The sequence below is a fragment of the Diceros bicornis genome, chromosome X, assembly GCF_020826845.1.
Source record: "Diceros bicornis minor isolate mBicDic1 chromosome X, mDicBic1.mat.cur, whole genome shotgun sequence".
NCBI lineage: Eukaryota > Metazoa > Chordata > Mammalia > Perissodactyla > Rhinocerotidae > Diceros > Diceros bicornis.
In genome coordinates, this window is record NC_080781.1 from 41225856 (window position 1) to 41243551 (window position 17696).

The 17696-nt window shown below is 40.7% G+C and overlaps 1 protein-coding gene across 1 annotated transcript in view; it reads right to left on the reverse strand.

The window, feature by feature from the left end:
* ZNF41 (zinc finger protein 41) overlaps positions 1–15087 on the reverse strand; it is a 39597-nt gene extending 24510 nt beyond the window's left edge. Inside the window, 2 exon segments of the mRNA XM_058535725.1 lie at positions 2058–2304; positions 15018–15087. Of these exon segments, the coding sequence (XP_058391708.1) occupies positions 2058–2129 (72 nt within the window). The 5' untranslated portion in view covers positions 2130–2304; positions 15018–15087.
* Between the last annotated feature and the right edge of the window lie 2609 nt (positions 15088–17696).

Here is a 17696-nt window from a genome sequence, read left to right on the forward strand (position 1 = left end):
TCCCCACTATTACCACTTTTCCAGGCCTGACCACTGCTTCTTGGTCTCTCTGCTGCTCCCTGGCCACTGGCTCATGTTTCTTGTTTCCTCCGTTTGTTCCACTGCACTCCCACCTGTCCCCTGGGCCCCTTGGCTATCCTCCATCTCCAGTAAGTGCACCATGGTCCCTCCAGCTGTTCCCTGTGGCTATTCTCCGTCCCTCTTTCTCTCATTGACCCTTCTGCCTGTTTGCCAGCTTCAGCCACTATTTCCTCGTCCACCTGGCTGCTCCTCATGCCTGGGGACATTTTTATTGGTTCTTTGGTATCTCTGCCCATTCCCTGCTCCTTGACATTTAATGAAAAAACCAAGAACCTAGCAAATAAATAAGTGAATAAATAAAATTCACCAGGGTCTTGGCCATTTCCATCTCTTCTTGCAAAGGGGCAGAGGTCTATGGTTGAGAAGGAAGACTTGAGTGGAGAAACGTGCCTTGCAGAGCCCAGAATCATTCGTCTAGAAATGCCCACACATCAGCTGGGCAAGAGGTCATGTGCAGAAGGACTGGGGAGGACCACACTGCTGTGGCCCCAGCCTGTGGGTCTGTGACTGATATGATGGAGCAGAGTCTAGACAAGGGCAATTTTCCAGAGTGGAAGTGCACTGCTGTTAGGCAGCAATTCATTTATCATTCAATGTCCCTATACCTTTGACTCGAAATATAATTTCAGTGACTTAGGCCCAAAGATTTAAGTGTAGGAATTTCACCACAGCAGTTTTAATCACAACAGAAAACCTGAAACCCCCTAAATGCAAATATCATGGAATGGTTAATTATAGTTTATTCACAGGACACAATGCTATGCAGCATGTGTGTATGAAGAAAAATATTTACTGCCTAGAAAATTATGTTAAACTGCCAAGTTAAAAAGGAGACAACCAAATACTGTGATTCCATTTTTAAACTTGAGTTAGATAATGTATACGTGTATGGTATGTGTGTACCACAGCCCCACACGTATACCCACATATGTGCATGCATGCACACACAAAGAAAGGAAATATAGCTAAATGTTAACAATGGTTAACTTTGGGTAACGCTGGAATTACAAGTAATGCTTTATTTTCTCCTATTTGCTTACCTGGATTTTCTATCATTTTATTGTGAAATTATGAAATAATAAAAATAAAAATAATTTTAAAAGTTTAAAATTATCTTCATGACCACATGCCTCTGAGTCCCTGTGACAATGAGCCTGTCCCCAGAGGTGACAGCATCCACAGGATGGTCGGAAGGAGGGAGCTGTCGGGCAGAGTCTGGCTCTCTCATCATCTTCCTCTGTTTACAGAATCTCAAGGGGAACTTTTAGTGGGAAACTTGGTCTTGGCTGTAGTGTGGTGAGGGTGGAGGACACATTCAGGAGACCTGGTTCCACTCCACTGCTGTCACTCACAATCTGAGTGGCCAGGGCAAGTCACGTCCCGTCTCAGGCCTTTTTATTCATCTTTGAAAGGAGGAGGAAGAATTAGAAGGGCCCTAGAGACTGTGGTCACTCTACTACCCTGCCATCCTCTAAGTTGTGAAGAAAAGGGATTCTTCTGCCCTAGATCAGGACGGAGGAGGAATCAGCAAATCCCCAGAGACCGGAGGAAAGGAGGCTCTGGTGGGGTTCGGCTGAGCATCTGCAAAGAGCCAACCGAGAGTGAAGAGTCTGTGCTGGGAGTCAGGGGGTAGCATCTCCCTGGCTAGGGCCAGTGGCCACCCCTACCCCAACCTTACCCACAGACGGCCTGCAGGGAGCTGCCTCCCCCTCCCCCAGGTGTGGGGCTGACCCTCCCAGCCCACCTTTTCTCCATCAGCCACATCACATTTTCCAGTGAAACACGCAGGGCTCTGGATGTGGGACATCAGCCACGCGGTGCTCACTCTCACAGGAGGATGGTGATCTGTGTCGGGGAAGTGTGTCTGGAATCTGTTGCCCCCTGCGACCCACCTGTCCCTGCCCTGAGGCCCTGGTGACAGACTGGGGCCATCTCACTGAATGAATTCCTGCCCCTGGAGTCCTCTCCCTTCTCACCTCACACAGACTGCCATGTGCCTCTGCAGTCAGGGCTGAGGACCACTGGGGAGAGCTCCGGTTAGCTGGCATGTCCCCACTGGGCCTCAGCCCTCCGGCTCTCTTGTTGACAACTCCGCTCTTCCCAGAAGCTTGCAGACAGGCGGGCACTTGTGGACTCAGCCAGAGCTGCTGGGGCCAGAAGGAAGATCCTGCAGCCTTCACTACGGGGTCTGGCCCAGGCACAACGCAGAGGCTCCAAGAAACCCTGGAAAGACAGTGTCCACATGGTCAGTCACTCCACATTCCCCCCACAAATCCTTCCCGGGAGCACCAACGGGTGGCTCTCTGTGCTGGATACTGTAGAAAAGTTCAGAAAAACCAACACCAACTATTAGCATAGAATATGGGAAAAACTAATGAGATTTGGTGTAAAATTAATAAGTGTTTGAATTCCAGCTCTTCTATGTTCTAGCTAGGAAGTCACTTTAGTATGAGTTTCTTCATCTTAAAATTGAGGATGAAAATACCTGTCTCATAGGATTGTTAAGAGTTAAATGAAGTGATGTTTCTAAAGCACTCACATTGGCACCTGGAACAACACATTCCATTAATATTAAATATTGCCATTATTACAAGGTGCAAGGCATATTTTATTAGGTACCTCATTTAATTTTCACACTCATCCTGTGAACTAGGTATTATTGTTATTATTATTCCCATTTACCATCAGATAGAGCTATTCAGAAATACTAGGAAATTTGCCCCAAGATCACTCAGATTGGGACAGAGAATCAAACCCAGGTATGCCTGGCTCCAAAGTGCATTTTCTTAACTACTGTACTATATGGTATTCTATATATGACAGAGTCACAATAAATATTTATTATTGTGTCACAAATAATTATTTCTGTTTCCTGCTGCCTTCAAAGTGCTCTGGCTGAGCGGTCACCATGTCACATGTGCATAAACCAACCTTTTGTATAATTCAGTGTACATTCTGGGAAACTTATAGAGCCCACCCTCGTCTGCCAAAGATGAAAACGTAAACTCATCACCCGCCACCTCCCCCTGAATTCCCATCTGGGCCCTGAAAACCAGCATGCCTGGACAGGCTCCTAAATCATTAATCAACACTGCTTGACAAAAACTGTGTCCCAAATGGTGCTATCAACTGGTTTCCATAGGCTCCTCAAATAATCACCAACACAGGTGACACACCCTCAATAGAAAACCAGCCATTGATCTGCTCAATGCCCCTTGGGGGCCAAATCTGACCTCCTACAGGACCCCATAACTCACAGCCTATATATAGAATCAGTGACTCCCAATAATAGACCTTACCATACCAACTCACACAGTCCTGCAATTATGGGTGTCCACAGGTACCAATCAATGACTCCTATAGGCCCCCCAAAACTTACTCCCAAAGACTTGTAATCCCAGGCTTGCAATTGATCATTCACAACCTCAGTGTCCCAATCAATAACTCTCAGGGATCAATCAATGACTTCAGATACTTACATCTCCAATTCTTACAAAACCTCAAGAATTTCTACAGAGGTCCCAATCACTTATCCATAGATATCTCCAATGATTTTCCTTTAAGGATTCCCCAAGACTGTCACTCACTGCCCCAACATGAATGACATCTATAGGCCATGGATTATCTAATCCCATTGGACCTTAATTCATTGATCCTCCCCCACAGAAACCCCCCCCAGTCCTTGACTCCCAGAGGAACCCAATCAACCCCAAATCTGGTTTGGCATTTAATTTAAAGGATAAAAAGAAAACCTAAAACACTTTCGGAGAGAAACAACATGTTCTTTACAATGGAAAGGAATCACAATGGCACTAGACTTCTTATTTGCCAAAATAGGAGCCATGTTAGAAGAAAACATCTACCAATTATTGAGAGAACGTGACTGAAATCCAAGAATTTTAAAGCCGAGCTAGGGCTTAATACTATTCTTCTGTCAGAGCAAAAGACAGACAATTTTAGACATAAAAGCATTTATACCACAATATGCCAATATCCCTATCTCAGGAGAATACTCAAAGGAATATCTAAACAATTATAAACTGAATAGTACAGAAACCCCAAAATCAGGGAAAGGAGTTTTGAGAAATGATCTTTGCAATTGATATATAGTTATATCTGAATAAAGAAAAATAATGCAATTGGGCATTTGGAAAAAGTATTATTATTACTATTACTAAGTGGAAAATTTAAAATACCCTGGGAAAATCTATTGAGAGAAATGAGGAGAAGGCAAATATAGCATCTCTATTACTAGAGTGAATATTATTTGGATCCAGCAACCGAGAAAATGTAGACAATCGTATTTGTAAAGAAGGTGAAGGCAACTACTGGCAAAAATTGATAAAAATAATCAAAATTCCAAACTATCAGTATTCCAAGATAATAAGAACCTAGAAGGGAATTAAGAGAAATGTGACCAAAGCAGCAAAATTAGGAAAAGAGAAAATGAAGAAATATCAACCAAGTAAAATAAATAGTAAACATAAAGTAACAGGAGACATGAAATAAAATATATTATAATTCAACTAAATTGAATGAGCTGAATTCTTCTATAAAAGATAAAGACTATAGGATTGGGTTAAAAAATAAAATACAGTTGCCACACATCTAAAAAAAGACAAAGATGTGAAATGAAGCATTGGACAGAAATATGCCATGTTATTTATCATTCTTGCCGTTATAGTGAGCACTCGTTAAGTCTTAGTTAGGAAATCTTTGCCTACTTCAGGGTCATAAAGATGTTTAATGTTTTCTTCTAAAAGTTTTGTTGTTTTATCTTTCACATTTAGATCTACTGTCTTCCTGGAAAGGATTTTGGTGTGTGGTATGTGTTAGGGTCAAAATTCATTTCATTTCTTCCATATGGATATCAAGATGAGCCAGCACTACTTATGAAAAAGATTACCCCTTCTCCACTGCTCCGCAGTGTCACCTTGTGACCATATATGTGGGGGTTCATTCCCAAATTCTCTATTTCCATTGGTCTATTTGTCTATTCTTGGACCAGTACTACACTGTCTTAATTAATGTGCTTCATATTAAGTTTTGATATCTAGTAGAGTAAAAGATTATTAATTTGGACTACATTAAAATTAAGGACTTCTGGAGCTACCCTGATGGCCTAGTGGTTAAAGTTTGGCGCTCTCACTACTTCAGTGGCCTGGGTTCAGTTTCCGGGCACAGAATCACACCACTCGTCTGTCAGTTCCCATGCTGTGGCGGTGGCTCAGATATAAGAACTAGAAGGACTTACAACTAGGCTATACAACCAAGCACTGAGGCTTTGGGGAGGAAAAAAAAAGAGGAAGATTGTCAATAGATGTTAGCTCAGGGTGAATCTTTTCCTGCAAAAAAAAAAAAAATTAAGGACTTCTGTTCATCAGAAGACAAAAATTAAGAGTGTAAAGGCCAATCCCACCGTGGGAGAAGATAAGTGCAGAACCTGTATCTGACAAACAATTCATCTCTCAAATATCTCGAGAATTCCTAAAAATCAATAAGACCAATAGAAAAAGAGCAAAAGGAACAGGCACTTCTCAAAGATGTCCAAGTGGCAAATAAGCATAGGAAATGATGCTCAACTTCATTACTTAGCAAGGCACTATAATTAAACTACAATAAAATACTCTTCTGTATCCACCAGAAATGGCTAAAATGAAAAAGATACAAAATAACCAAGAGCTGGTGAGGATGTGAAGCAAGTGAAATTCATAAATTGTCTGGGCTTCCATCCTCACCCAGAGATAACAAAGTGCCCTTCCCACTCCCTGCTAAGGTGATGTCAGAGGAGGCCTACTGGAGCTCTCACCAAGTCTTAGCAGTAACAAAGTCACCTCTGCCAACAGTGTCAGTGGACATCACATGGGAAGCAGTCATGAGGTGCCTATCCCCGTCCCAGCCAGGGTGGTATCAGCAGAGGCCTAGTGGGGAGCCTGAAGTCACATCATCACTGAGCAATGACAAGAAGCCCTGCCTCAAAAAGAGGCCAAGTGGAAAACCTGGAGTTCCATCCCCACCTGGCAGTAATGAGACGACATGTCCCTTCACCAAATGGAGCTCTGTCAAAGGAGGCCTCTTAAAACATGAGGGTTAAGGGGCCAGCCCTGTGGTCTAGTGGTTAAGCTCAGCACACTCTGCTTCCGCAGCCTGGGTTCAGTTCCCGGGCGCGGACCTACACCACTCGTCAGTGGCCATGCTGTGGTGGCGACCCACATGGAAAATAGAGGAAGACTGGCACAGATGTTAGCTCAGGGTGAATCTTCCTCAGCAAAAAACACCCCAAAAAAGTGAGGGTTAAGTTCCAGAGCCTCATAATATAATACCCCAAATGTCCTGAACAATAAAAAATCAAGTGTCATACCAAGAACAAGGAAAATCTCAACTTGAATGAGAAAAGACAATGGACAAATGCCGACATTGAGATAACACAGATGTTGGAATTATCTGACGAGGATTTTAGAGCAGCCATCATAAAAATGCTTCATTGAGCAATTATGAAAAATGCTTAACACTAATGAGACAATAGAAAATCTCAGCAAAGAAATAGAGGATGTAAAGAAGAACCAAATGGAAATTTTAGAAGTGAAAAATATAGTAACTGAAACAAAAAACTATGGATGGGCTCAACAACAGAATGGAGAGAACAAAAGAAAAAATCAGAGTACTTGAAGACAGAATAGAAACAAACTAATGCGAACAACAACAGAGAGAGAAAATTAACTGAAAAAAAAATGAACAGAGCCTCAGGGACATGTGAGACTACAACAAAAGACTTGACAATTGAGTCATTGGTGTCCTAGAGGATAGGAGAAGAGTGTGGGGCTGAAAAAAGTATTCGAAGAAATAATGGCTGAAACAATCACAAGTTTGGCAAAAGACATCAACCTAGAGATTCAACAAGCTGAATGAAACCCAAACAGGATAAAACAACAACAATAACAAAAATCCATGCCAAGACACATCATGGTCAAATTTCTGAAAACTAAAGACAAAGAAAAAATCTTGAAAGCAACCAGAGAGAAATATGTAAAATACATAAAAGAAAAACAATTTGAATGACAAATTTCCCATCAGAAACCAGAACGAAGTGGTACAACATTTTCTAAGTGCTGAAAGAAAAGAAGTGTCAGCCCAGAATCCTATATCCCTAGAAAATGTCCTTCAGGAATGAAGGAGATATCAAGACATTCTCAGATAAAGAAAAATGAAGAAAAATTTTTACCAGCAGAGCTACCATAAAAAAATGGCTAAAGGAAGTTCTCTAAACAGAAAGAAAATGATTAAAGGAGGAATCTTGGAACATCAGTAAGGAAGAAAGAACACGAGAAGAGCAAAAATATAGTATACTTTCCTTCTCCTAAGTTGTCTAAATTATGCTTGACAGTTGAAGCAAAAATTATAATAATATCTAATGTGGTGCTCAATGTATGTAAAGAAAATATTTAAGACAATTATATTATAAATAGGGGAGGATAAAGGGACATAAGGTAGGTAAGGTTTCCATACTTCCCTGAAAGTGGTAAAATGATACCAGTAGACTTTGATAAGTTGTGTATATATTACACGATACATAGAACATCCAGTAAAAATAACTATATAAAGAGATCCCCCTGAAAACACTATAGATAAATCAAAACAAATTCTTTAAAATGGTCAAGTAACTCAAAGAAGGGCAGGAAAAAGAAAGGAGAAAAACAGAGAGAACAAAAAGAAAACACAAAATACGACAGACTTAAACCTTAACATATAAATAATTACATAAAGTGTACACGGTGTAAATACACCAATTGTAAGACAGATTACAGGGACAGAGATTGGCAGATTAGATTTAAAAAATCATGACCCGAGCTGGCCCCATGGCTTAGTGGTTAAGTGTGCGTGCTCCGCTACTGGCGGCCCGGGTTCGGATCCCGGTTGCGCACTGACGCCCCGCTTGTCCGGCCATGCTGAGGCCACGTCCCACATACAGCAACTAGAAGGATGTGCAACTATGACATACAACTATCTACTGGGGCTTTGGGACAAAAAGGAGGAGGATTGGCAATAGATGTTAGCTCAGAGCCAGTCTTCCTCAGCAAAAAGAGGAGGATTAGCGTGGATGTTAGCTCAGGGCTGACCTTCCTCACAAAAAAATAAAAAGTAAAAAATAAATAAAAAATCATGACCCAACTACACACTGTCTACAAGAAATTTACTTCAAATATAATGATATATATAGGTTGAAAGTAAAAGGATGGAAAAGATATTGTGGGAGATCAAGATTTGGCCATCCTAAAACATATCTCTTTACCTTGATTGTTTTCTCTGAGGGATATTTGACCTCCCCCACTAACTGCCTAAAGAATTTGATATGGTGGCTGCTTCCTGGAACAGATCTTCTATCTGATGGCTATAATATAATGTAAAATAGATGTTACAATAGGAAAGGCACCAACAAGCCCATCTTATCGGAAGTTCTGTCTCTCTGACCACATTCTCTGGATGGCCCTGCTAGGAGTTGCCAGACAAACATTTACATTTATAAGGGAAATATCCATTTGTAAAGGTGTCTCCCTCTCTGTTTTGGGAAGAGGCGGGATGGCCTCATTTCTAGAGATTTATCAATGTGGAAGGTGAGGCCTTAAATCTGCATAATAACCTTACTCTTGTTTACTGTGCTTTAGTGGTAATCTCCTGTAGCTGACTCCCCACCCCCAACATCCTCCTTTGTCATTGGCTGAACATGGTATTTAAGACGAGAATTTCTGCTATTGTGTTGAGAAACGCAGTGTCCCTGCTTTCTCCCATGTATACATGCTATTAAACTTGGTATTATTTTCTCCTGCTAACCTGTCTTGTTAATTATTTGGCCAGCCATAAGAACTTTAAGGGAAAGGGCAGAGAGGGATTCCTCCTCTTCCCCCAACAATATCTCATGCAAACATTAATTAAAAAGAAGCAGGAGTGGATTTATTAATATTGGATAGAGTAGATCTCAGTATAAAGAAAATTACCAGGGACAGACAGGACATTACCTGATAAAAGGATCAATCCACCAAGAAGATATAGCAATCCTAAATGTGTATGCACCATGCAGCAGAATTGAAAAATATGTGAAGAAAAATTTGATAGAACTGAAAGGAGAAAGAGATAAATTCACAATTATAGTTGGAGACTTCAATACCCCTCCTTCAACAATTGATAGAACAACTAGACAGAAAATCAGCAAGGTTATAAAAGAACTCAAGAATACCATCAACCAACAGGATCTAAGTGACATTTATAGAACATTCCACCCAACAATAGCAGAATACACATTCTTTCCAAGCACCTATGGAACATATACCATATAGACATATCCTAGACCATATAACAAACCTCAACAAATGTAAAAGATTTGAAATCATGTGTAGTATGTTCTCTGACCACAGTGGATTCAAGCTAGTAATCAATAACAAAAAGGTAACAAGAAAATCCTCAAACACTTGGAAACTAAACAACATAATTCTAAATAATCTAAGGGTGAAAGAGGAAGTCTCAAGGGAAATTTAAAAAATACATCGAACTGGGCTGGCCCAGTGGTGCAAGTGGTTAAGTGCACGTGTTCCGCTGCGGCAGCCCGGAGTTCACCGGTTCGGATCCCGGGCATGCACCGACGCACTGCTTGGCAGGCCATACTGTGGCGGTGTCCCATATAAAGTGGAGGAAGATGGGCACGGATGTTAGCCCAGGGCCAGTCTTCCTCAGCAAAAAAGGAGGAGGATTGGCAGATGTTAGCACAGGGCTGATCTCCTCACACACACAAAAAAAGAATCGAGATTTCAGAAATAAACCCATATATTCATGATCAATTGATTTTAGATGAGTTCCAATACAATTCAATGGGGGAAAGAAAAGTTGATGACATCAAAAACACAAGCAACAAAAGAGAAAAATAGATAAAATGGACTTCATCAAAATTAAAAACTTTTGTGCTACAAGATCACCACCAAGAAAGTGAAAAGACACCCACAAAATGGGAGAAAATATATGCAAATCACGTATCCAACAAGGGACTTGTATTCAGAATATATAAAGAATGCTTACAACTCAATAATACAAAGACAAATAACCCAATTAAAAAATAGACAAAGGATTTGAATAGATATTTCTCCAAAGAAGATACACAAATGGGCAATACAGGCTGCTATGATGAACTACCATAGACTGGGTGGCTTAAACAACAAACTATTTCTCTCAGTTCTGGAGGCTGGGAAGTCCAAGATCAAAGTGCCAGCAGATTTGATGTCTGGTGAGAACCCACTTCCTGGTTCACAGACGGCCATCTTCTTGCTGTGTCCTCACATGGTGAAAGGGAGAAGCTGGCTGTCCAGGGCCTCTTTTATAAGGGTTCTAAACGCATTCATGAGGGCTCCACCCTCATGACCTAATCACCTTCCAAAGGCCTCATGTCCTAATACCATGACATTGGGGATTAGGGTTTCAACATAAGAATTTTGGGGGGACATAAACATTCAGTCCATTGCACACATGAAAAGATGCTCAACATCAGTGGTCATTAAGGAAATGGAAATCAAAATCACAATGAGATACCACTTCACACCCAGTAGGATGGCTAGAATCAAAAAGACAGACAATAACAAGTGTTGGGGAGGATGTGATAAATTGGAACCTTCATACATTGCTGGTGGGATATACAATGGCATAACCATTTTGAAAAAGTTTGACAGTTCTTCAAAATGTTAAACATAGAGTTACCATATGATCTAGCAATTCCACTCCCAAGAGAAATGAAAACATACGTCCACACAAAAACTTGTACACAAATGTTCACAGCAGCATTATTCATAGTAGCCAAAAACTGGAAACAATCCAAAGGTCCATCAGCTGATGAATAGCTAATCAAAATTTATGTATGGTATGGTATATCCATACAAGGGAATATTATTCAGTAATAAAAAAGAATGAGGTACTGATACATGATATAGCACGGATGAATCTTAAAAAGATTATGCTAAGTGAAAGAAGCCAGTCACAAAAGACCACATACTGTATGATTCCATTTATATGAAAAATCTAGGAGAGGCAAATCTATAGAGACAGAAAGTAAATTAGTGATTGCCTGTAGCTGGGGGTATGGGGTGGGAATGAGGAATGAGTACCATGTTTCCTTTTGGGGGTGATGAAATGTTCTAAAATTAGATTGTGGTGGTGGTTGCACAACTCAATGAATATACTAAAAACCACTGAATTGCAAGCTTTAAATGAGTGAAGTTTGTGGTAGGTGAATTATATCAATAAAGCTGTTAGAAAAAAAAAAGATCATGTAGCTAGTACGTGGCCAAGCAGGATTTCAAACCCAGTATCCGGCAAGGGGAAGGTATTCAATAAATGTTTGTTGAATGAATGAACACTTTTCACTTTCAAGTTAGCAACAAGACAGGGATACCCTCTATCAAGTATCACTCAACATTGTTCTGAAAGATCTAGCTAATGCAATAGGAGAGGATGAGGTAATCAGAATAAATATTTGAAAGAAAGAGTATCATTGTTAATTGGATGTGATATGATATTATATGTAAGAAAACTAAGACACTATAAAAATCAACTATAATTCACATGAGAATTTGATAATTGGATTGGATAAGAAATAAAATACAAAAAATTACAAAAATTGATAGATTTTCTCTATGGAAATAGAAAAAATATGCTATTCACCCATGATGACAAAAAGAAATGTAAAATATCTAAGAATGAACTTTTTTTTAAAATGGCACGGGAAGGGCTGGCCTGGTGGCATAGTGGTTGAGTTCCTGCATCCTGCTTCGGCGGCCCGGGGTTCACCAGTTTGGATCCTAGGTGCAGACCTACTCACCACTCATCAAGCCATGCTGAGGTGGCATCCCACATAGAAGAACTAGAAGGACCTACAACTAGGATATACAACTATGTACCAGGGCTTTGGGGAGAAAAAGGAAAAGGAGGAAGATTGGCAACAGATGTTAGCTCAGGGCCAATCTTCCTCAAAAAAAAAAAAAAGGTGCTGGATCTATAAGAAGAAAACTATAAAATATTATAGTTATAATGGTGATTTTTGAAATGAAATAAAATGGTTTTAACATTCATATAGAAGAATAAATGCTAAAGAATATTAAAGAAAACAACCAAAAAAAAAAAAAAAAAAGAACAGTGAGGGGACTAGCAATATTTGATATTAAAAGTATTTCTAAAGTCAATGAAATTTTTTGAAAGGGAGTAGACACATATATCAGAAGAAAAATAGAATTCAGAAATAGAACAATATACATTTGGGAATTTATGTGACATAAGTGGCATTTAATTGAGTTAGAAAAGAGTATTTATTTAACTATTGGTGCTGCCAATTTTTCTATCTGAATGGAAAATACAAATTTTGATCTCAGTTCATACCACACATCAGAATAAACTTCAGTTGGATTAAAATTTAACTTTAAAAATTAGAACAACAAAAACATTAAATTTAAGGCATATATTTGTTTAAGCACAAAGTAGGGAGAACTCACTAGGCAAGACAAGATACTCAGAACCTGTAAAGGAAAAAGACAGATATATCTAATCAGATGATTATTTTTTCTAATTATATGTGAAGACACCTTTCAAAAACCAAGATATAAAGAGAGATAAAGGAAAAAAATACAATAAATGACAGAAGGTTAATATTCACAAATTAGTAAGAATGACAAAACAGCTAAAAGAAAAAGAGAGCAAAGGATATGAAAATTTTAAAAAACACATTTCAATGGCCAATAAAATGAGGAGATGTTCAACCTCTAGCTGTCAGGAAAACGCACATCAAACTAAACTAGATACCATTGTGTTTGGCCCTCAGAATGGGGAAAATTTGAAAAGCAGCAACATTCAGTGTGGGAGAGGATCTTGGAATGAGCCCTTTTATATGTTGCTGGTGGGAGTTCCAATTTTACAAAAGTTTTGGAGAATAATTTAACTTAAAGTTCAACACATACTAACTACTTTAAGGAACATCCATTCCTACATCTAACAATCACTCAGATGACAGTCTCTGACTATAATTTAGAAATCAATAACAAAAATTCCAACTTTTTGGGAAACCAAAATCTCTTATATAAATAACTAAAGGGTCAGAGAGAAAACCACAACAGAAATTAGAAAACATTAGAAGTAAACTCGAGTGAAAATGCTACATATCAAAACTTATGACATGGAGCTAAAGTGTTCTTAGAGAAAAATTCATGCACTTAATGCTTATATTATAGAAGAAAATGATTGAATATTAAATGAGATAAGCATTCAATTTAGGAATTAAAAAATAAGAATAAAAGAAAAAACCGAAAGATAAAAAGTAATGAAATCAAAGGCAGAAATTAATGACACAGAAAACAAAGATACCAGAGGACCAACAAAGTCAAAAGTAGGTTTTTGAAACAACTCCATCTCAGACCTCAAGATCGCCTATCACTGACACCATGAAGCAGCATAGCTGATTCCAAAGGCCCCTGCATCAGTAGTCCCAAAGAAATGCATCACTCTCCCCACAGAACCCCATAACTCACACTACAGACACCTTGACCATCCCTCCAATAAACCCCGTCACACACCTCATAGGTCCTGCAACACTCCCCCCCACGGTTGTCATCACTCACCTCAAAAACTCCACCTCACTCACTCATCGGCTCTCCAAGACTCACCCCACAGTCTCTCCACCATTCACTCTACAGACTACCCATTACTCTCCCCAAAGACCCTCATCACTCACCCCACCAAACCTCCCTCATTCATTCTACAGACCCCCATCACTTACCCTACTAACCCCCTATGACTCACCCCACAGAACCCTCATCATTCAGCCCACAGACCTCCATCACTTATGCTACAGATCCAATCACTTACCCCACACACCCCGTTCGTGACCTCCAAGGATCCTCATCACTGACCCCATAGACCCCCCCCAATGCTCACCCCACAGTTCCCCCATCCCTCACCCCACAGTCTCTGCACCATTTACCCCACAGACCTCCCATCACTCACTCGTTTCCCTATCACTCATCTCACAGAGTACCTGTTACTTTCCCCACTGACCCCATCACTCACCCACAAACTCTTGTCACTAACTCTATGCACCTCCTCCTAAGTGACCCCAGAGAAGCGCCATCACTCACCCTACAGAGTACCATCACTGAGTACAAAATCCATGTCATAACACCCTCATAACTACGTCAATGCTTTACTGGCCCTAAATCGCCGCCTTTGTTAAACTCAGTCTCGCAGCCCTAAGTCTGGAAACTGCCTCTGAAGGATTCTTTCGTTTCTGGAGTTCATACTGCACATGCCCAGTGTCGGCTTGGAAGCGGCCGTCTGCCCACAATTACACAGGGTGCAGTCACGATGTGTTAGTGTGTGTGTGTGTGTGTGTGTGTGTGTGTGTGTCAGAGGAGAGGCGTACTTTCAAATTTTCTTTAGTGACTTTGTCAAGCAACTAACATGGCTGTCCCCTTGGGAGTGTCTCTAGGGGAGTCGCCATCTTGGAAGGGTGGTCATTTCTGCCGAGGAGCTGGTGGTCCCCTGCCCGGTCTTCTCCTGTGGGATTTCCCAGTAGCCGATCGGGCCAGACTGTGCCACCCGGACGTCTCCCGCCTCCGCCGCATTCTCCACTGTTACCGCCCAGGCGCAGGCTGGGCGCTTTCCCTGCTCTCAGCTCAGGAGCCCCGCCCTCAGGCCGTATCCCCAGGGAGCCGCGGCATCTGCACGCGTCGCAAGCCCCCCACCGCCCTCCCCGCACCGCATCTTAGCTAGAAAGACTCCTCTGAGCAGCGGGCCCAGAAATTGGTCCGCCCCCGCCCGGGCCCCTGCCCCGGCTCCACTTCTCGGGATGCCGAACGGCCCCTAGTCGGCGCGGGCGGCTCGCGGCGGCAGAGCCTGGGGCGCCGCTACGTGCCCACCTGACGGCGCCTCTGTCCACCCGTCGGCTGAGGGCATCGCGCGGCTCCTCGGCTGTCACCGACCCCGGGTAGTTGCCACGGGGGGAATAGTACGTGTCAGAATTTAGGCCAGGAAGCGGAAGTCGCCCGCAGCGAGAGTTTAACCTTTCTGAGCGCGGGGAGCTGGGGTGATTTAGCGCCAGGGACCAAGTATCTGTGGAGGGAGTAATTGAGGGGTCTGTGACATCAGTGGTGGGGCATTTCATGCAATTTTTAAAAAATCGAGTAATTACCCTTCCTGGTTTCCTTATATAAGTATTAAGACTAAAGTTCTCTTCTAAAGATCCAAGTTTTGATTTGTTTTACTTTCATTAGTGTTCAGTTTCAAGTGCTAATTTGTAACTTTTTCCCCCTTTAGACTCAGAATTATTTAGAAGTCCATTATCGAACTTGCAAAAATTCTCCTAAGACGCAAAGGACAAGGGTACTTTATTCAGGCTGCTGCGATGAGGAGAACAGCCCAGTGCAGTGTCTCCCGGAGCATGGGGGAATTTCTTATGGGAGAGAAGCTTTATAGGGGAAGGAAACAAAAGCAGCGAGTACCAGTTGCACGTTTGCTGGGCTTTGGTCCACAGGTGTTGAAATGCTGCAGAAAGGAGCTGTTTGCGCTTTGGCCCATCTCAATCTGTCTCATCCTTTTTTCAGAATTCATGACTCAAAGAGGGAATTTCGAGGGAGTCCAGAAAATTTTACAGTTCCTTACACCATTTATCATTTCCCCAAACACAAAATTAATTTGATGTTAGTGATTTCTAACCTAATTGCATTGTGGTCTGAGAACATTGTCTGAATGATATTGAGTGTGAAATTCGTTGACATTTGCCTTAAGGCTCAAGTACCAGCCCAGTTTTCAAAAATGTTTCATCTCTTACTCATAGCGATACAAGCCCACCTTAACAAACAAGAAAAAGCCCAAATAGGCAACCTCAAATTACACCTAACAGAACTAGAAAAAGAAGAACAAACAAAGCCCAAAGTCAGCAGAAGGAGCGAAATAATAAAAATCAGAGCAGAAATAAATGAAATTGAGACCAAAAAAACAGTAGAAAGGATTAATGAGACAAAAAGTTGGTTCTTTGAGAAGATAAACAAAATCGACAAACCCTTAGCCAGGCTTACTAAGAAAAAAAGAGAAAAGGCTCTAGTCAATAAAATTAGAAATGAAAGAGGAGAAATTACAATGGATACCACGGGAATACAGACGATTATAAGAGAATACTATGAGAAATTATATGCCAACAAATTGGACAATCTAGAAGAAATGGATAAATTCTTAGACTCATACCACCTCCCAAAACTGAACCAAGAAGAAATGGAGAATCTGAATAGACGAATCACAAGTAAAGAGATTGAAATAGTAATCAAAAACCTCCCAAAACATAAAAGTCCAGGACCAGATGGCTTCTCCAGTGAATTTTACCAAACATTCAAAGAAGATTTAATACCCATCCTTCTCAAACTATTCCAAAAAATAGAGGAAGATGGAACACTTCCTAACTCATTCTACAAGGCCAACATCACCCTGATACCAAAGCCAGACAAAGACAATACAAAGAAAGAAAATTACAGGCCAATATCGGTGATGAACATAGATGCAAAAATCCTCAACAAGATATTGGCAAACCAAATACAGCAATACATTAAAGAGATCATACACCATGAACAAGTGGGATTTATACCAGGGACGCAGGGATGGTTCAACATCCGCAAATCAATCAATGTGATACACCACATCAACAAAACAAAGAATAAAAACCACATGGTCATCTCAATAGATGCAGAGAAGGCATTTGACAAGATACAACATCCATTTATGATAAAAACTCTCAACAAAATGGGAATAGAAGGAAAGTACCTCAACATAGTAAAGGCTATTTATGACAAACCCACAGCCAACATCATACTCAATGGGGAAAGGCTGAAAGCCATTCCTCTGAGAACAGGAACGAGGCAGGGCTGCCCACTCTCACCACTCCTATTCAACGTAGTACTGGAGGTTTTGGCCAGAGCAATTAGGCAAGAAAAAGGAATAAAAGGAATCCAAATAGGTAACGAAGAAGTGAAACTCTTACTATTTGCAGATGACATGATTTTACATATAGAAAACCCTAAAGAATCCATTGGAAAACTATTAGAAATAATCAACAACTACAGCAAAGTCACAGGGTACAATATCTATCTACAAAAATCAGTTGCGTTTCTGTATGCTAATAACAAACTAACAGAAAGAGAGCTCAAAAAGATAATACCTTTTACAATTGCATCAGAAAGAATAAAATATCTAGGAATAAATCTTACCAAGGAGGTGAAAGATCTACACAATGAAAACTACAAGACATTATTGAAAGAAATCAATGATGACATAAAGAAATGGAAAGACATCCCATGCACGTGGATTGGAAGAATAAACATAGTTAAAATGTCTATATTACCTAAAGCAATCTACAGATTCAATGCAATCCCAATCAGAATCCCAAGGACACTCTTCACGGAAATAGAAAAAAGAATACTGAAATTCATATGGGGCAACAAAAGACCCTGAATAGCTCAAGCAATCCTAAGAAAAAAGAACAAAGCTGGAGGCATCAGAATCCCCGACTTCAAAACATACTACAAAGCAATAGTAATCAAAACAGCATG